Source organism: Arachis hypogaea, chromosome 18, assembly GCF_003086295.3.
Source record: "Arachis hypogaea cultivar Tifrunner chromosome 18, arahy.Tifrunner.gnm2.J5K5, whole genome shotgun sequence".
Classification (NCBI taxonomy): domain Eukaryota; kingdom Viridiplantae; phylum Streptophyta; class Magnoliopsida; order Fabales; family Fabaceae; genus Arachis; species Arachis hypogaea.
Window position 1 is genome coordinate 121,459,362 of NC_092053.1, and position 22,311 is coordinate 121,481,672.

The 22,311-nt window shown below is 37.7% G+C and overlaps 1 protein-coding gene across 1 annotated transcript; it reads right to left on the reverse strand.

Moving 5' to 3' along the window:
- Positions 1–1,093: 1,093 nt before the first annotated feature.
- LOC140181450 (uncharacterized) lies at positions 1,094–1,951 on the reverse strand. The gene is made up of 2 exons (XM_072225027.1): positions 1,343–1,951; positions 1,094–1,228 (listed from the first exon to the last, which is right to left on the reverse strand). The coding sequence occupies exons 1-2, from the start codon at positions 1,949–1,951 to the stop codon at positions 1,094–1,096; spliced, it is 744 nt and encodes a 247-aa protein (XP_072081128.1).
- Between the last annotated feature and the right edge of the window lie 20,360 nt (positions 1,952–22,311).

Sequence of the window (22,311 nt, forward strand, 5' to 3'; positions counted from 1 at the left end):
GCCACCGGCCTACAGTCATGGTAGCCATCACACTCAGAGCAGTCACCACTCTCAGCACAGCCACCATTCTCAGGGCAGTCACCACTCTCAACACTCTCAGCACAACCACCACTCTCAGGGCAACCACCATTCTCAGCATCATGAGCCCATACTTACCATTCCTTCCGGTCATGATTGGTTTGAATTTTCCAGCGACGGACACGGAGATCAGCAACTACAGCATTGGACCAACGCTAGTTTGGGTGGCTGGTCAGATTTTAGTGGTATTCCTTCACCGTCGGCTGATCCACATAGGGCATCAGTAGATATGGACCATGGTTTGCGGGGTCGTACTTCCGACCACACGTCAGGGAGTGCGTCATGTGATAGTGGTTTTATCCAGCGTCAACGGGCATACACAGTTGTTGAGATGTTCAACCCCGGTCCATTCGCTTCAGCAGAGGTAGGCGGGTCGACTGCTCCGACAAATACAGGTGGGTCGGCCGATCCGACAGAGGCAGGTGGTTCGGCAGCTCTGGGGGTGGATGACTCAGTTCGAGGTCACTTGTATGACCTACGGACGGAGCAAAATCCACCTGATAGGTATACTCCATCACGGTTTGGTCAGGGCATTATGGGTAAGGGACTGAACTACTTCGTTGGGAAGAAGTGAGCTTGGGTTTAGGTTTTAGATTTTATGTTCAGAATTAAGTTAATGTAAATCGTGTTTAACGTTTGGTTTGTTAACTTATGTAATCCGTAGTCCTTTTTTGTATATTTACTTCAGGAAATCAGTTAATGACAATATTAAGCGAACATTAAATATCAACAGATAGACTCCAATAGAAAAATACAAACACGTCTAATTTCAAAAGCATCAACTGACAAAATGCAAATTAAAAAATACAAACATGACCGTATTAAATATCATTCACTGGAAAATACAAAGACAAACAAAGACCTACGAACCAGCACCACTCGGTCCAGCACGCTAAGGACACATACTCCGACTATGACCCTGAGCACCACAAAGACGACATATCCGAGGACCACGCATGTCGCGTGAGTCCATTTCATTCAAGTATCGGGTCAATTTGGGCCGGCCTTTCGACGTTCACCTCAGGGCGGGATTGGCGACCAATGTGGATCCCTCATAAGCAGGCCATGTCTCGGGATCACCTAATGGTGTGAACTCAAATCTATATAACTTACGAATCTCCGTCATCTTGTACACATCATGCACATACAACTACCAATCGAGACGCTATTTAGCACAACAAGAAATAACATGGCGACATGGTATTCGTTCAACCTGAAAGTTCCCACAGTCACACGTCCGTCGCGCAAGATCAACAACTAACACCTTTCCGGTAGTCATTTCGCACACCTCAAACACCTCATTTCGTCTATCAAAGCGGTGCACAACTATATTCCCAGCTTGTTGCATACTTGCTTCTATCCGCTGTTGTGCAAATACGGAGTAAGTAAATCCTGCACGCTTGCGTTCGTGAGTCTCGGCACTCTTCCGTGTAAAAAGTTCATTTAACCTATAATAGGTTGCTCGGACCAACGCTAACACAGGTAGATTACGGGCACCCTTCAACACTGAGTTAATGCACTCGACAAGGTTCGTTGTCATATGGCCCCATCGATGTCCCTCGTCGAATGCCAATACCCAATGTCTGAGTCCAATGGCATCGCACCACCTGGCATATGCCTCGCCTCGCTCTTCCAACCTCTTATAGTTGATATTGTACTCCTCCATCGTTCTTGAATACCCTATGTTGACAACAAGCTTTTGCAAGTGAGGGACTTTGAATGCTCTTAAGAAGTTACTGCCGATGTGCCTTATACAAAACATCCACCATGTTCTTAGAGGTTGCCAGTCACCTCCGGAACGATTTACTGCTGTCCGTATTGATTCATGCCGGTCTGAGATCATACCCACATCGTCTTTTCTAACAACATACATTCATAGATTCCTGAGAAAGAAGTGCCACGCATCAGCTGTCTCCCCTACCACCAAGGCAAAGGCGATAGGCATAATGTTCTGGTTCCCATCTTGTGCAACAGCGACTAGGTGTGTGCTGTCAACCTGAACCAGGGGCTTGCAATGCCTGAATGCCCTAATGCATGGATTAAAACTCCAAAATACACGATGAAGTATTTTTACACCTTGCGCCTCCTCATTCTCGTTGTACAGTGGTCGTGTTTCTATTTGGACAACTGAACCAGGCATCTTCTGCACCATGACCGAGAGCCACCATGGCAAGGCTTGGTAAGAATCCTCCCAACCACCGAAAACTTTGGCTATTGACTTCTGCTTTGCCAACCAAGCCTTTCGGTAACTGATGGTATAGTTGAACCTTGACTGGACTTTCGCAATTATAGATTTCACCTTGATGGACGGGTCCGTCTCGACCAATGGCCTTATAGCCTCAGCAACTGTATCCGAGTCCAACTTGGAATAATCTAGTGAAATTGTTCCGATCGTGCACGTGTGCCTACCGTTATATCTGCATATCTCCCAACAACCTTTTTTCCGTATCAAGCTGGCTCGAATAAGCCAGTCACATCCACGCCCGTACATCTTGCATTTTGCATAGAACGTCTGTGACTCAGACTCATACACATCATAGTCAACTCTTCTAGATATAGTGAAACTTCTAATTGCTGCGACGACCGACTTTCTAGAACTATATTCCATTTCAATCTGGAACTCTCCTTCCTCAGGATCAGCAACGCTTACAGAAATCTGAAATCATCGTTTATTGATCAATCCAAAGTATAAACTAACAAAAACTTATTATTTAGTCAACACGTACCTATGTTTGCATATTCCGGAAACTCGGGGGCATGCATGGCGTCGAGATCCAACTCACGCATAAAAGGTGGAATGTACATCGGTTGACTGCTCGAGGGATGAACCACTACATTCTCTGTTGCTGCCTCAACTCCCACATCACCATCCTCATCTTCGTCGCCGACTTCATAAGTGGCTTCGAAGTCCTCTACGTTGTCACTACTCATTCCTTCGTACACTGCAGCTCTATCATCATCTATATCTATATCATTTTGAACCGATACTGCCTCTACAGTTTCAAACTCAACGTACAACTCAATCTGTAGGTGTCGCATCTGAGTTTGCCGGTGAATTTGAAACATATTCTGCATACTCACTTCATCAGTGATCGGCATGGTATCAAACTGTATTAGACCACCAAAAACTACAACCGGATTTTGGTACAGAATTCTGCTCACTCTCATTAACGTACCGTTCTCCATGCTTTGACAGAGGTCGTTCTACAGCTCCGTTATCGTCATCATGCATGGAACCACAAACGAAAATGGATTTTGGCACACAAACCTCACTCCCTCATGAGTATTATATATTATCTCACCGTTGCGATACACCAACAAGTTTGCGGTGCCCTCCATTACACTAACAACAGCCTCAAAGAACACTCAAAACACACTCAAATCTTATTCAGTATGCAAAACACTATCGAGCTCTGCCTTATATAGAGGGGTGCATTTAACACGCCCCCCACGTGCTGCCTGCTTCAGCCAATCACGCTTTGACACGTGTCAGAACACCCCCGCGTGCTGACTCAGCACGCCCCCCACGTGCTGCGTACGTGGACCAATCAACGTTCGCCATGTCAGCACGCCCCCAGCGTGCTGACTCAGCACGCCCCTACGTGCTGTGCCTCCCAAGCCAATCAGCCTTTGCCACATCAGCACGCCCCCTACATGATGACTAAGCACGCCCCTACGTGCTGCCTTGTTGGCTCAACCACATAATGCCACCTAGCTTCCACGCCCCCCACGTGGTTCAGGTAACACGCCCCCCTGCGTGTTGTGCTTCCATCTGACACGTCCACCTATGTGTAATACACACAGTATCCCCATTTCCAGCCAATACACCACAATGCTTTCCATATCCAAATTATTGAGCCTCACCTAGTGCTGCCTTTGCATTGATTGAAAATACAGTCATTTTGATCTCATCATCGGTAATTGGCTTGCACATATTTTTGTTCATCTCTGTTGACACTCTTTTCCTAAACTCTTGCAAGAGGTTCTGAGGGTCTTGTGGGCAGCCACTCTTAAATAGATCTTTAAAGAATCTCCTAGTTCGAGTGCCAATTTCTTCAGAGGAAGTACACCATTCTCCATTATGATCCTCTCTAATTTCCATATTTTGTTCCTTTTATGTCTTGCTTGATGCTGTGCATGGAAGAATTTTGTGTTTTGGTCTCCCTATCTCAGCCACCTTACTCGAGACGTCTCTTTCCAAAACATCTCCTCCAAAATATATGCTTTGGATAGGTTTTTTCCAACTCCATAATATGTTTTTTATTTGCCGAAGTTAGGTTCTTCTTGGCTGCAGAAAGCAACCCTTCCAGTCTCATAATCTCCTTTTTTGAGTTGCTCGGCTCCGATGCTTGCCATTTCACTAATTCATGTCGGCATCCCTTAAGTTTTTGAAATAAGTAGAACATTGGGGAGCCAATCACTTCTTTTTTCCAAGCTTCTTCTATGATCTGGTCAGTCTCTTCTTTACCATACCAGCACTCTTGGAACCGGAATCTCCTATTTGCTTTCACTTGCAGCGGGTTTGTACTCATCAGTATCAATTTATGGTCAGACCCAGTTTCTTCTAAATGTGTTATAGTAGCCATTGGTTAGTCAAGTCGTAATGAGCTAGAGATGAGAGCTCTGTCAAGGCGTTCTCTTATCGATCTTTCTTGGTAGCTTTTGTTCCACCATGTAAACCTTCCTCCTATGTAGCGCATATCGACTAGCTTACCCTGGTTGATAAAATCTTGAAACTGCTGAATATATTGCGGTGATTTATCCCTACTTCCTTCTTTCTCCCCTGCTGTCAAGATTGCATTAAAATCCCCTATGAACACATACCTGTCCCCAAGTCATCTAATAATTTCCAGCAACTCTTCCAACTACCTTTGTTGCTGTTGCTCTGCACTGTATAAATGGACAGCAAGGATATTCCAAACAATCTACCTTTCGTGGTCCTTAATAGAAAACCACACAACAAATGCTTCTCCTCGTATCACGTGCACATTCGTTCCTCCTTTCCATCCTCACTCTTTCAATCTTCTCTCCACAAGCGAGATTTGGTTTTTAGTTTCACGAATAAAAACCACCTTGGGAGAATAAGATTTCATGATCCTTATCACGTTGTGAACTATCAGGAGTTTTTTCAAACCACGGCAGTCCCATATGACCATCTTCATGGCTCGTGGGGGTGCCTTTTGCGAGTTAGCACCCTCTCCCCGTTCAACAATAGTTTCTTTCTGCAAAACAATCTGCTCTCCTTCCCCTCCTATCTCCATTACTCATGATCTCCTCTTTAAGCCAGTCACATGGGGTATTGTTCCTTCCCCAGAATTCCTTCTTACTATCTGTTTTAGCTTCCTTCTCTTCACACCTTCCTTAATTTGACCTTTATCGCTGCCTATATTAAAAGTTCCCAGTTCTTCGGCCCTCCCAACCTCCATAACACCAAAAGATTGTTGAAATAGTTTAGTTTTGGATAATTGATAGGTTTCAGGTTCAGTTTATTTTAGTAAGGCTTTGTTGGATGTTTGTTTGTGGATTTAGATGAGTGTTTGGGGTTAATGGATAGCTAATGGATTCTAGATTGATTATGTGGTTGGTGTGTGGATTGTGGTTGTTATGCTTGCTGGCTTTGTGATTGGGGTTAAGATCTCGTGATAAGACCTGGTTATAATTGTTTGGTTTGCTGGTGGCTATACTAAAAGATTTGTGTTCCTTTGGTTTATATGATGGGTTGTAGCATGGTTGTGAGGGAAGGGAGTGGTTTTGTTCTTTCAGGGATAGGTTAGAGAAGCTCTTTAGTAAACTAATTAGTGCAGGTTTTTTCATGGTTTACGTGTTCTCTCCATTTGCTTGTCTACTATTGGGGTTGTAATTCTCCTTATTCTCTTCAAATTTCCTCCCAAACTAGTCACCCTTTAATGATGCATTCCAACCCAATTCTGGTTGTTGTTGTAATCTTGCTGAATCTTCATTATAATTGCTACAATTCTTGAAATCATAGACCAAGCCTCTCGTACCTGAGTTTGATCTCAAAAAGAGTCTTATTTGGACTGGCAATTTTGATGGTTTCTCTCAAGGGCTTGGTAACATTGAGATTGATCCTCACCTTCATAATTCTCTCATCTTTTCTCTTCATCGCAAACTTGTCCACCTCCAAAATCTCACCCAACTTTTTACTAATTTTCTTTGCTGTCTCATAAGTCTTGCAATATTCGGGCATGTTCCAAAGTTGAAATCACATCAGGATTAGAGTGTAGTCTTTTTCTTCGATCTACATTTCAAACTCCAATCTTTTCAGATGAATCATAAATTGCTTAAACAACCATAGCGATCCTCATTCCACCCTTACTACATCAGCCTCCTTTGCATAGAAAAACTGATACACATTCTCTCCATGGGCCTTAATTCTCAATCCTTCCGGTTGATTCCATATATCGTTGAAGGCAGCTTCTATGGTTCCAATGGTGAAGCTCTTATCCGCCATAATCCTTCCTGCTAGACTCCGGAGCACTTTTCCAACCCAGCTCTAATGTCATTCTCCTCCAATACTATAATATCATCTTCACTCTCACCAACATGACCTTGACTTCATTGAGGCCATCAACCTCTCTCCTCCACGTCTCCCTTTCCTTCATATCCTCATTTGTTTGCTCATATTGATTTGTTCGCACTCTTTTTTCGACTCTCACACACAAGGGAGTTAAACCCTAAAATAGTCTCTGAGATTGGCGTCATAAACTAATCGTTCTTGAGATTCCAATTGTACCAATTACGTTCCTGAGATTGACAAAAGTGCACCACGACCCATTTTCCATTAACGACGTGATAACATAGCTTGATGACGTGGGCTGTTTGTGCCATGTGTCACTTCATGGTTTGGCTACGTCTAATGGTATGATGATGTGGTGATCAGTAACACGTGACATACTGATATGGATAGTTGTGTCATGTGTCACAATGTTATTTGGTCACGTGTCCATTTGTGCCATGTCACAACAGTCGTTCACATGTCATCTATTATGTCATTACTTACTCCGGGGTGATGCACTATTATGATTAGAGAGACAATAACCTCGGAGTTCCACATGCGTTATCGGGGGGTCGCATTATATTACACCCTTGGAATGAGCCAGGAGATGTAATCAAGCAGCAAATGCCTGTCAAGTCTTAGGCTATCTTCTTTTTCTTTTTTTCCTCTTCATGATTAGTCACCAAAATGAGAATAATAATAATTGATCACATTGTGGTTCTTGGTTAAATACAGTGCTTTAAAATGTGGTAATGTGGCAAATAGTCTTTAGACAAGGAGGATAAATATAAATTATTTATTAGTTCATAATATTGAATATATTTATTTCTTATCAAATATGGATATGATGTTTACATTAAAAATTGGATGTGTATCATCCAATTATCCGAACAGTTAAATTCGATTACGAACATTTCTCCTTCTCCCCATAAAAAAAAAGGATCATAGCAAATCAATTAGTTAAACAGTTATCGCGATTTTAAAATTTTAATCGTGTTCTTATGGTGGACCAGAAATTGATTTTAGAAGGAACTTAAATGAATAAAATTTCAAGGAATAGTTTCATTAGTTTGTAAAGATGAGATGCACTAATTGATAATCGTGTGATGGAGGAAGAAACAACAAATTAAAATAAACGCAAGCAGATTTTATTATTTTAATAACAGTGATATTAATTTATTTTTCTTTTAAAAAAAGTTCATTTCAAATTTGTATAAAACTTTCCCTAGTATTTCAAATTAGTTTAAATAGAATGTGTTAATTGATATAATTAAGAAGTCTTAAAGAACAAGATCCAAAACACAAAACAACAGGCGTGCATTTCTGGAAAATACAAGAGCAATAGACGCTCTTTCTTTACATTACACATTGTTAATAGAGAAAAAAAATATTGAAGCCAAGAATGACGATCAGAAATAGAAGGCGGCGGCAATGAGAGCCGGAGTGGCAGCTCCGATTGCGGCAGAGAATGAGACATGCCTAGAGGCAGCACTTGGTGAAGAATCGTCGTTCTTGTTCTTAGTAGCATTAGAAGGGGTAGGAACGTGGTGGTTCTTGGCGTTTGGTGAAGGAGCGATACCGTCTGAATAGTCATAATCATAGTCATCGGCGGAGGAGGATGCAGATGATGATGATGATGATGATGGTGATGCACCGTATGCCACGCCAATGATGGCGAACACCACCATGGCAACAATCACCACGTGAAATGCACGTGTCATTCTTGAATTTTCTAAGTTTGTTTTTGTTTTGTACGTGAATCAGAATAACGAGTATCTGACCCGCGCAGATGGAGAATCTTTGCAATGAAATGAAAGCAGAGAAGGGAAGGGTTAAAGTAGGGTTTCAATGAAGAAGGGTTCAGTTTGAAATCATGCTATTTACAGTTAAATTAGTTGTTACATCGAAGCATCTATCAATTTTAGTTATAAGTTGTTTGTATTTTAGACAATTGAAAATTACATTGTGTATTTTAAAATTATCAATTAAATTAAACCCTTAGCTGAATTTTTTCCCCTTCCAAATTTACATTTTCGCTAAAATTAGTTCATAATATTAATATACCAACTCGGTAATAGTTTAACCCTAAACTATCATCGTGTTCTTAAATTAGTAAAGCATTAAAAATATTAAGTGGATCACTATTGCAATACTTTGCCATCAAACTTATTTTTGTCCCCCGTACATTAAGATGCTAATTAGAGATTTACTAAAAATAGAGGTATTTTTTGAGACGAAATAATGGACCAATTGATAAACTGTGTATTCTTGAAATTAAAAATAATGTGGGTGTATTCTGGGTATTTTAATTTGTGTATTATTTGTCTATGTACTCCACAAATCCTTTGTCTAATGCTGACAGTAGAGTTGAAATTTGAAAACCTTTATGAGAGTGCGGTGCTGATGTAGAGATATAGCTTGTGGGATTTGTTTCAGTTGATTTGTATTTGTGTTTGCTAAAATAGTGTTTGTATTTGTTGGATATAGCTTGTTTTAATTTTCTTTCGTTTGAACTATAATCCACATATTTGTGTTGAGCTTCTTCCTTAAAAAAAACTAAAGAGCTGAGCAACAAATATTGAACTGCTTTGGTTTCATGTATGGAAGTAAAGTTAATTTTAATTCACATTTTTGAAATTTAATGTACTTCAAAGCCACTTGTTTTAATAGTTTGAAACACCGGACAAACTTTCGAAAAAAAAAATCAAGTAAAAAAATATAAAATGAGAAAGGATATTAACAAGTTTTTTTAACTTAGGCTGTATTTATTTACAAGTATAAGATATTAAGATATAGATACAGAGATATAAAATCGTATTTGTGAGATGAGACATAGATAAAAATATTATGTCATGAGAATTGAAATACTAAATTAGTGTATTTTGTATTTTTTTTGGTAAGAAGAAGGAAGAACACAGATATTAGACAAAGATATAAACTTGTATCTTTTTTTTTTCTTTTATTATCATTATTAATTTTTTATAATTATATTTTTTATTTTTTAATTTTTCTTTTTGAATATTGTATAAAAAAAAGTAAATTGAATTTTTTTTATTATTTGTTCTATCTTATTTTTTAGTTATCACCAAATAAAATATAAAAATATTAATTTTTGTGTTATTCTTCTGTCCAATTTTCTATCCTGTCTCATTCTATAATCAAAACCAACTCCACAACCATATATACTAATTCTTTATACTATTGACCTGTTAATAATTGTTTGATATTTATAAATTTTGATGTATACTTTTATCCATCCCAAACACTTTTATGTATACTTTTGTCTATTTATTTAAAAAATATATATAATAAAAAATTAATTAGAGCTATGGAGCTGAGAACATAGTCTTCTTAATGACTGAAACCTCCACTTCAGTCTTCATTACCCTCAACCTCAACCTCAACCTCATCCTCACTGCACCTCCATTCGGTTCTTTAACTAACTAATTTGTTTATTAGATTGAACTGGTGGTTATAAGTAACACAGCCCCCAAATTGTAGATTCTTAGCCCATCTTCTCTGCATCATCACAACAACCATAATGGTGTGCTCAAGATGTCAACAATGGCAAGCTCTTCCTTCTCCATTCTTTCTTCAAGAGACAGCAGCTTTGTTTCTAGATCTGTCAACTTTATTATTTATTAGTATTTTTACTCGTAATAATATTACGAAAATATAATTTTTTTAAAATTATGGTCTACTTTGTTCTAACAGTATAGATTATGTAGTATAGATTATGTATGGCACAAAATATTTATAAAATCAAACTACTTTTGTAAAATAAAAAAAATCGTAGGTTGACAAAAATTTCTGACTAAGAAGACCAATGTAGATAAAAAATCAAATAATAAAATTTTTAGTTATTATTTTTATATGAAAAAGTCTAACTTTTCATTAATAATTAATTTTAACATTCGTTATCTAAAATTTAAAACAATTTAACGTGTATACTTTTATATTTAATTAGGTGTTAAGTCTGTTGCACAAATAGAAATAATTAATTTTTATACTTGCTATTTAAAAATAATATTTTTTCTCTCTATGTATATAAAAATAGAATTAGATATTAGCATAAAAAAAATTATACTGATAGTTATAAAATTCAAAATTAATTTTTTTAAAACAATTGAATCTTAATTCTAACTTTTAATTATAACATTAGTATTCTCTCTAAATTATATGTAATAAATATTTGAAAGAAGAAAAATAAAAATATAGATTAGAAAGATAAGCGGTGAAAATTTAAAACTAAATAGAAAACTAAAAAAAATATGTATATAATAATAATATTTTTTATTTTAATTATAATATTTTGTTAATTTTATTTTTTGTAGAACAGAAAGATGAAAAAATAGAGAATAAGAGAAAAGAGAGAAAAAGATAAATATAAAGAATGAGAGTGAGAGTGAGAGTTTTTAATTTTAAAATAAAAATTTATTTTAATTGTAAAAAAAATATCAGATGACATATTTTGATTTGTCAAATTACTAATATAAAATATAAATTATATATAGAGTAAAAATGGTACAGAGAAATAAAAAAATAGAGAGGTAGATGAGAGAATTTAGGAAACGAGTTTATTAATTTTGAAAAAAAAATATTCTCTCAATTTTAATAAGAGAGTGTCATGTGACACATTTGATTATTAAATTAGATAGTAATATATGATACATAATATAGGTATATTTCAATTTTAATTTTAATATTTTAATTTTAATTTAATTCAATTAAAGAATGTCATGTTGCATATTTTGATTGTCAAATTAGTAATTAATTATTGATACATGTGACACATTTTGGTTGTAAAATTAGTAAAGAGGAGGAAATAATTCTTTAATTTTGGAGGAAAAGATTTAATTTTAATTACAATGAAAGAGTGGCATGTGGCATATTTTGATTATAAAATTAATAAAGAGGAGAGGAGTATTTCTTAATTTTGGAGGGAAAGATTTGATTCGAATTATAATGAGAAAGTGATATGTGACACATTTTGATTGTAAAATTAGATATATATAATAGATAATAGATTTAGTCTTTAATTTTGAAATTATTTGAAAATTATCTGGTAAATTATTCATTGACAAGCTACGCTGCTCTACCCTACTTTCTAGGGTACCTTGGTGGGACGGGTCGGGTAGCGCACTTTGTCACACAAATAGCACTAACATTCACATATATATTATTTTGTGCTCATGCAAAAACATACGCTGCATGTCCAACTTTAGAGTCACCTTGCACTTATTGTCACCTTCCAAAGTTGGCCAAAATGATTCTTGCATTCCCATTACCCACATCCAATCTTCCTGCTCCACAAAGTACTCTATATATATAATCTCCATTTTTAGCCTCTACGTATGCCCTCTTGTATTGTCATGATCCATTCCTTCCCATTGCAACCAATTGTGGCATGCTATTGTTCAACGCTAGGCACTCACGTTTCTTTCGTTCCTTAAAGTCATTTCTGACCTTGAACTTCACGCGGCAATTCTTATCAATTGCTTTATTTTATATGTTTTGTTTCTCAACATTGCTGATTCTCAGCTTGTTTCCGTTCATCCTATTATATAAAACCACCACTAATCCTCTTTTTTTGCATCAGCATCCTCAACTAAAACTTTAATACTGCTAGCACAGCCTCATTCTTTGATTTTACTGCCATGAATTCCCCCTTCAAATACAGCACCACGCAACCATCTGAATTTACTAAAGTTATATTGTCACTTTAGAGAAAAAAAAGTACACCATTAATCACTCTTGGATTAAGATAGTAGAACTCACAAATAATAAATGTTACAAATTTAAAAGTGACATTCCTTTGCTACTTTGCTAACTTGTTACTTTAGAGGATTTTTTTTCCTATTTTATACCTACTCTTTTACACGGTTCTACTCCATCCTTGTTCCTCATCTTAGCTTCATGCCACTGTAATAACTAATAACATTGATAGTATATAAGACTCAGTTTATTTGTAGGACATTGAGACAAAAATACAGAAACATAAAATTGTGTTTGACAAATGAAACACATAAACAAAAATATTGTGTCGAAAGATGCTAAATTAGTATTTTGTGTCCACAAAAAGGACGTTGACACTAACAAAAGTCTTATTATGGCTACTAATAAGTAAAATAAAAGACCAAACAATCTATTCCGTTCTTTCAGAATAAAGACCACACTTCGACAACCTATAATGTAATGTCACGAATGGATGAAGCAAGCACTTTTAGATGGTATCGATCAGAGCCGATGAAGCCTTTTTTCCTGATTTTGGTCACTTAATCCCACTAGCTGAAATTCTGTGCCTTTAAAGAAAATCAAAGCGAAGTTCAATAAATTGGAGCACAATTTATTTTTTATTATTTTTGTTAATTTTTTATAATTTATTTTAATTTATTATTAAATAAAATATAAAAATACTAATTTTCTTATCATTATTTTTTGTGTCTTATTTTTAATATTTTATTTTAATTATGTTTTGAAAACTACATACAATCTAAAAAATTTTTTTTCAAAACATTAATTACACATGTACCATTTATTTTTTTTTTCAACTATTTAACCTTTTGTTGCATCCAACACTCAAACTAAGCCCTAACATCCACTCCCTCACCCATTGTACATCTTTCCAATTTAAGGACACCTACCAAAATGGATATTACAAAAATAAATGGTTTATTGTTTTATCACCTTTTTCACAAAGAACACATGTCACATCATCTCAAAATTACACTAACAACTCAGTTCAGTTCTTGACAAATATGCTTCATTAGTCTCTGACATTTTGACATTGTACTCTCCATTTGAATTATATGTTCACGCGAATGCAAAGTCGAGCATGCACAAGCTCCACTCTGGCTCTTACTAGCGCCGTCATGTTTCAAACTCTAACCCCTTTTAATATTAAACTCAGACATTTGCAGATTTAAAGGTGTTGACTTTGAAGGTGCGAATAAATTCTTAGAGATTGGATTGCATAAAAATACAAAGTTAAAATGAGGAGAATAAAGGAATGAGAGACTAAGAGTAGCATTCAAAATGACAGAAAATTAAAATGGTTGTAACCCTCTTTATATCTCCGTAAGGTTTATTTAGTCAAACAAAAAGTATGGGAAAATAATGTCATGTATGAACAATGTGAATAATAATTTAAAATTAGAAGATGAATTATAATTAAAATTCAGATTTTTTAATTAATTATCTAATTTTTAAATTTTGAATTTTAAAAAATTAGGATTTACAGTTAAATCCATTCTCATTTTAGACTGTTACTCCTAATATCATCGTTTTCTCCGAGTCTTCTTGGTATCCCCTCTCACCGCGGTAACCTCACTTGATCCGTTGAAATGACGGCCCCCCGTTCCAAAGTTCCGACACCGTCATTTTTGTTGGGCCGCCGTGGGGAGCTCTCAACCACCGGGGAGACTTCGGAGAGGAATCAAACGAGAAAACATAAGATGAGAAGACACCACATCCAACTCAAAACCTTAAGGTGTCAAGTTAATGGGTCTCTCATCTTATAAACTCCTCACTCTTCCATGCTTTCTTTGATGTGGGACTAACTTCAACACTCCTCACACTTGCAACACTAACAATCTCCCCCTCAAGTGTGAGCCTCACATCAAGCATCAACTCCCCCTCTTTCTAGCTCCTCCACCACCACGAGTATTCGTCCATCACACCGCCGCAAAACACCGCGGGACACGCCGCCCGGACCACCTTTGCCGGGAAGACTTTCGATGCTTCACCTTGAATACTCCTTAAACCAGACCGATTAAACCATCGGCTCTGATACCACTTGTTGGGCCAACCGTGGGGAGCTCTCGACAACCGGGGAGAATTCGGGGAGGAATCAAGTGAGAGAACATAAGATAAGAAGACACCACATCCAACTCAAAACCTTAAGGTGTCAAGTTAATGGGTCTCTCATCTTATAAACCCCTCACTCTTCCATGCTTTCTTTGATGTGGGACTAACTTCAACATTCCTCACACTTGCAACACTAACAATCTCCCCCTCAAGTGTGAGCCTCCACATCAAGCACCAACTCCCCCTCTTTCTAGCTCCTCCACCACCACGAGTATTCGTCCATCACACCGCCGCAAAACACCGCGGGACACGCCGCCCGGACCACCTTTGCCGGGAAGACTTTCGATGCTTCACCTTGAATACTCCTTAAACCAGACCGATTAAACCATCGGCTCTGATACCACTTGTTGGGGCCAACCGATGGAGAGCTCTCTACAAACGGGGAGACTTCGGGGAGGAATCAAGTGAGAGATTATAAGATGAGAAGACACCACATCCAACTCAAAACCTTAAGGCGTCAAGTTAATGGGTCTCTCATCTTATAAACTCCTCACTCTTCCATGCTTTCTTTGATGTGGGACTAACTTCAACACTCCTCACACTTGCAACACTAACAATCTCCCCCTCAAGTGTGAGCCTCCACATCAAGCACCAACTCCCCCTCTTTCTAGCTCCTCCACCACCACGAGTATTCGTCCATCACACCGCCGCAAAACACCTGCGGGACACGCCGCCCGGACCACCTTTGCCGGGAAGACTTTCGATGCTTCACCTTGAATACTCCTTAAACCAGACCGATTAAACCATCGGCTCTGATACCACTTGTTGGGGCCAACCGATGGAGAGCTCTCTACAAACGGGGAGACTTCGGGGAGGAATCAAGTGAGAGATTATAAGATGAGAAGACACCACATCCAACTCAAAACCTTAAGGTGTCAAGTTAATGGGTCTCTCATCTTATAAACCCCTCACTCTTCCATGCTTTCTTTGATGTGGGACTAACTTCAACATTCCTCACACTTGCAACACTAACAATCTCCCCCTCAAGTGTGAGCCTCCACATCAAGCACCAACTCCCCCTCTTTCTAGCTCCTCCACCACCACGAGTATTCGTCCATCACACCGCCGCAAAACACCGCGGGACACGCCGCCCGGACCACCTTTGCCGGGAAGACTTTCGATGCTTCACCTTGAATACTCCTTAAACCAGACCGATTAAACCATCGGCTCTGATACCACTTGTTGGGCCGCCGTGGGGAGCTCTCAACCACCGGGGAGACTTCGGAGAGGAATCAAACGAGAAAACATAAGATGAGAAGACACCACATCCAACTCAAAACCTTAAGGTGTCAAGTTAATGGGTCTCTCATCTTATAAACTCCTCACTCTTCCATGCTTTCTTTGATGTGGGACTAACTTCAACACTCCTCACACTTGCAACACTAACAATTTTCTCCAACCGCCATCGTTGCGGTCCACCACCGCACACATCTCCGCCATGTAATACCCTACCACACAAAACTTTGTGGTGTGGTATTACGGCATCTAAAATAAAATATATACATATATATTTTCAGAAAGAATATAATAAGTAGGAGCCTTGAAAAACAGGTGAAACAAAAATCACGAAAATAAAAGCACAACGCTTAGGAAACGGGATTACTTGCTTGCGAAGAAACCTAATGATCATAGGCATAAATAAACAAAAAGTGAGAATAGAGAGTCAATGATACAGAATGACTAGCTCCTAACTCAGCCTACGAAACCAAGGCTGGTCAGAGAATATTTACATACATATATATACATATCCCAAAAACCCAAAATACATAGATGAAACCCTAACTCTCCTTAAACCTCTAAGAGGAACAAAATAAACAAGTTATTCGGAGAGTAAGCTAAGTATATATACATATAAATTATACAGCAAAAAGGAACCCAGAAGCCGCTCCACTTCAGAAGTCCAGACGCCTATCGAGGAGCCTCTCGACCTGCATCTGAAAAACAACAACACAGTATGGGGTGAGAACCAGAGGTTCTCAGCATAGTAAAAGTGCCATGCATATAATATATAAGGTCTTGGGAATGCTAGAGGCAATCCTAGAATGCCGACACTCAGATTATAAAGCTTAAATTACTAAACAGAAACCATAAAAGGGGTAGGTGTCTAGGCAATTCTAAACTCAGCTTAAACTTAACCTTAACACTAAACTTGTCCACCATTCTTCCGTTTCTCCATCTCTGGTGAGTTTGCAAAAACAGACAAACAGACAATTGTAAGCACAGGTTGGAGACAAATAGTGCAAGTAGCAAATATAGCAATTAACATAATATATTCAGTTAGGCATTACCAAGTAATGCATAGCAAATAAACAAACAAAATGCACCTGATATATACCTATCCTATGGCTGATGAGGCTCATCTGTCGGTTATCAAGCCAACTCGACAAGTCTGAAACCCTTGGACTGTCCCCCGTTGTGCATCCCCATGAGTCTATGCATAGCTTTTTCTCATTTCATTCATAATTCATACATTCATATATAACTTTACTCAATGGGGGATAACCATTCCCAGGAATTTATACATGTCCGGTCACCCTTACGACGTAGGGTCAACAGAGTATCGAGTCTCAACCTGGAATACGTGGTGGCAAACCACGGTTCTTTACCCAGAAAAACTCGTATCTCAGATAACATTAAATTTGTAAGCCACATGATGTTCATAACCATTCATATTCATTACATAATCATTTATCGTAGCCATGGCATCATATATCCCTCATGCATACACATTCTTCTCATACAACTCTTCTCTTTTAACCTTTACTTCATCCCCAAGTTACCTCTATTTCCTAGCTTCAACTTACTACTAGAGTTACTACTATAATTTGGGACTAAAAGAGTGAAAATAAAGGTTTAGAAGTTTGAAATTTGACTTAAAAACACAAAATCTATTTTTGCTAAAATAGGGGCCACGCGTACGCGTGGGCGTGCGAAAAGGCTTACTCGCGTACGCGTGAATCCCAGCTCGAAAGGGTTGGTCGCGTTGCGAGCGGCCGGACGCGTACGCAAATTCCCGGTCATGCGTACGCGTGAGCCACACGTATGCATGGGCATGAAAAGTCTTTACTGGCGTACGCGTGAATCCCAACCTGAAAGGGTTGGTCGCGTCGCGAGCAGCAAGACACATACGCAAATACCGGTCACGCGTACGCGTGGGCCACGCATATGCGTGAATGTACATTTTTCCAAAAAATTTGCTAAGTTTGAAAAAGCTCCAGAATTTTCAATTTCAATCCCAAACTTCCAACGTGCATAACTTTTCCGTTTTAACTCATTTTCCTTCCGTTCTTTGAACGGCGTAAACTTCACGGACCCAATTTTCATATAAAATAAGTTTGAAACCATTTGGGAGTCCGAAAACCAAGTTATGGCTCGCCGAAATTTGGCCAAAAACTAATTTTTCACAAAACCTCAATTTTCATTAAACAAAACCAAATTCCCACTACTTATACACATATCCAGCACAAACACACTTCATAACATTCCAATACAACATCACTAACCACTCATCATATCACAAACCATCATACTTCCATTTTTACCCCATTTACACCTTAAACTTCTTACTTCCATCAACAAAATCACCAACATGTTATATATATATATATATATATATATATATATATATATATATATATATATATATATATATATATCACCAATTCATCGACAATATCAAAATACCAAAGAGGCATTATATCCCCATCATAACCATAATCACCAACACATGCATGATTAACTTCCATCATCAATCAATATCATAATTACTAGACATCCAATACACATAATCATTCCAACTTATCCTATGATCCTCTAGCCTAAGTTTTCACACGACATTATATATTAAATACGCAAAACCTAAACCATATCTTGGCCGATTTCCACGTATTTCTAAGACACCACCAAGGCACTCAAAAGGTCTAAAGTCACCCAAATAAAAGCACTCAACCTCCACCAAGCTCCAAAGCTTACGATTCAAGCTCCAACATATACATATACACACCTAATACATATATACAACACATATACACCCAAATTCAATACCCAAAATAATAATTCAAGAGTTTAACTAGGGTTGAGGATTCTTACCATACCCACGGACCAAACGGACTAAGTCCAACAAATTCCGCAAGCTAAATTGAACCTATAGCATCAAAGCCAACAAATTCTCAACATGTATGCTCAAGGTTTTCGAAAATCAAAGGGGTAGAGCAAATGGAGTGAGAATGAAGCTTACCTATGAAATTGTTCCGGTAGATTCGTAGAGCTCGACGCGGTGGTCGCGTGGCTGCAAACGGTGCGGTGATCGGAACTCGGTTGGAAGAGATACGGTGGTTTGTATGTGGGGTTAGGGCTTGGAAGCTCTTCCTTTCCTCCTCTTGGCTATTTCAGCATTGTGCTGAGTGAAGAAGAAGAGTGTCTTCTTCTCTTAGTGAATGGGCTGACTTGTTGGGATTGGGCCCATTTTGGGCCCGGTTCAACCGGTTCGGCCTGTTCGGCCAAATCTTGGGCCAAATTCTTTGAAATTAGTGTCAAAATTCTCGTTTTAAAGAGCTCTATCCTATTTTAATATAATATTCATATTTCTAATTTTCTTTATTAAAAATTTAATTTTTTGACTAATTATTCGCTAATTTTAACGGGGTTTACACGCCACCTCAAATTGTCCCCCTTATCCTCCGTATCACTGTGATCTCCGGTCCCCCTCTTCCCAGCGCGTCTCCTCCGGCGCTGTTGCAACCCCCGATAGACCGTGCATGTAAAGACCTAATTTTCAGTATATCTAGATCATACTAAAAATTGAGCGCTACCAATTTGTCCTCATAGTTATTATCTATTATTTATTATATGAGCTTGATTCGTCATTAGAACATTGTTAATTTGTAGGGTAATTTTTTTAAAAATATTTGAATTAATAAACAGAATCATTCATAGTCAATTCAGAAAGAATAGCAGACAAAACGGTTATAAACAACCGTACTTATATACATCTCAATCAGTTAATAATATTTAATTATCCAGCCTTTATTAGAGTATAGATTATAGATCTGAGTTAAAACATCCCTAGATATAGCTAGATGATAACTATATAGATATATACATATACATACAATATTTCAGACCCTGACATGTTCAAGAAGTCCCTAAGCTAGTGCCTAGGCTAGCCTAGACTCTATACTCACCTAATCCCTCTAAACTACTAAAGCGAGAAAAAGTGTGATCTAGGTCTTCAAAATTCGAGTCAAGTCAAATATCATCAAAAGGTTGAACATCTTCTCCTACTCCTTTGCATGATCATACGTCGTTGTAGAGCATCTCTCTAGTACTTCATTGAGTGGCCACATAACAGCAACATCGTGCGAAGGACTTAGGCTAAAGTTCGTAGATAAACGGGGTCTAGATGTCGGCTGGTCTCACGGTATATACGTATAAACAGAAAATGAATATCGCTCTAGACTTAAAAGACTACCCAAAGCAGAATCCTTTTATAGAACGATCATCAATGAACTATGGAAGGATACTCTTGCTTCCATCTGGAGGGGGAAGGGAGAGAGAAGGGGTAAGAACTGGGAAGTTTTTAGTAGGAATGGAGTTATTAGTTAAGTTCATTAATTCTGTGTTGTTTAGCAGACAAATAGCAAAATACATAGAAGCAGTAAACAGAAAAAATAGATAACTAGAGAAAATAGAAAGCAGAACACAAACAGAAGAATACTAGAAAATAAAACACAGACACAGAGAATAGAATACAAACAAAGAAAGCATACATTCATACAACAATCATAACAGAGGAAATTCACAACCAAGTATGATGCATGTTTGTCCTATGTAGACCATGAGTTCACGTGTCGGTTTACACCTTGTAGCCCGACATTACTTAGGAACTAGTCCTAGATATGGTTGTGAAGAGAAAGAAGAGAAGATCATTTTGATCGGACTGGAATTTGATTTGACTTTTAATTCAGAAGAAATCAAGCTTTGAAGATTAAGTATTCATGAAGTTTTCTCTCTTTTCTCTCTCTTCAATTTCGGCCAAGGAAGCATCAAATGACCAGCTGAAGTTGAGGGGAGAGCTATGATTGGTTGGCTTGGGAGGTGGTTAAAATAATATTAAAATATCTCAGGTGTATAATTACTAAAACTAGATGTATCGGAACACACGTAAAAAAAGTATCCGGAAATTTTTTCTGAGCTACTAGCATAAATGACACTAGTAACATATTTAATATGAGAATATAAGATATATGATGAGGCATTAGCATTGCTAAAGTCATCAGAGAGTGCTAGTATTAAATTGCACCAGAAGACTGTGAACCCAGTTAAACTGATCTTCTGACTTTAACTAAAACATATCAAATAATATTATAATATTACTCAAGCATCTCTAATATTATTATAATAATATTATTATATTACTATTTCTATTCTCTCATAAATCGAGTCCGACTCGTCAAACTGAGACTAATTACGGAAACCAGAATCAAAACTCTTAACCAATATAGCTCAAAACTAGGTTCTTCGTGATTGTGTCGTCAAACTTATCTCAAAAGAGGTTCTTGCTTAGTGATAACATAATGATATTGAATATCAAGATGCTTGATAATATAGCAGAGGTTCTTCTTTTACTAATCTTCTGGAAAATCCGTTTTGCCAAAAACTAGGTCGATACATTCTACCCTCCTTAAAGAAAAATTTGCCCTTAAAATTTCAGCCATGTGCAAGAATCCATCTTCAAGCGATCTATTTCCTTCTAGACATCCTGACGAAGAGATCAGTCCATTCCGTACAGCATCCAAATCTCACATAGCCTTAGCAATAGAGATCATAACAGTTATGAAGATAGCTGTGTCTCACATCGATTCGTCATTCAGAGCTCGATTAAACTATGCCTATTAGCAGTCATTGAGGTCTTATCCGCACCAAACAATCAACATTAAGGTGATCAGTCTTAATATCTCAAGTTAAGCACGAACATTTCCAAAATAAACGCTCATAGAAATTCATGCCAAATGTATCTTAAAGATACCCTAATAACATGAGACACACAAGCAGAGTATGCAGTAAAGCATAGTCAGTCTACTCCCCAAGATCTGCTGGAAACGAACTACTCTGATTCCAAATTGTAACGACCCAATTTTCAGTATGTCTAGATCATACCAGAAACTGAGCGCTACCAATTTGTCTTCCTAGTTATTATCTATTATTTTTCATATGAACCTGATCCGTCATTAGAACGTTGTTAATTTGCGGGGTAATTTTTTTTTAAAAATGTTTGGATTAATAAACAGAATCATTCATAGTCAATTCACAAAGAATAGCAGATAAAACAGTTATAAACAACTATACTTATATACATCTCAAGCAGTTAACAACATTTAGTTATCCAACCTTTATTAGAGTATGGATTATAAACCTGAGTTAAAACATCCCTAGATATATCTAGATGATAACTATATAGATATATACATATACATACAATATCTCAGGCCCTGACATGTTCAAGAAGTTCCTAAGCTGGTGCCTAGGCTAGCCTAGACTCTATACTCACCTAATCCCTCTAAACTACTAAAGCGAGAAAAAGTGTGATCTAGGTCTTCAAAACTCGAGTCAAGTCAAATATCATCAAAAGGTGGAACATCTTCTCATACTCCTCTGCACGATCATACGTTGTCGTAGAGCATATCTCTAGTACTTCATTGAGTGGCCACATAACAGCAACATCGTGCAGAGGACTTATGCTAAAATTCGTAGATAAACGGGGTGTAGATATCGGCTGGTCTCACGATATATACGTATAAACAGAAAATGAATCTCGCTCTAGACTCAGAAGAGTATCCAGAGCAGAATCT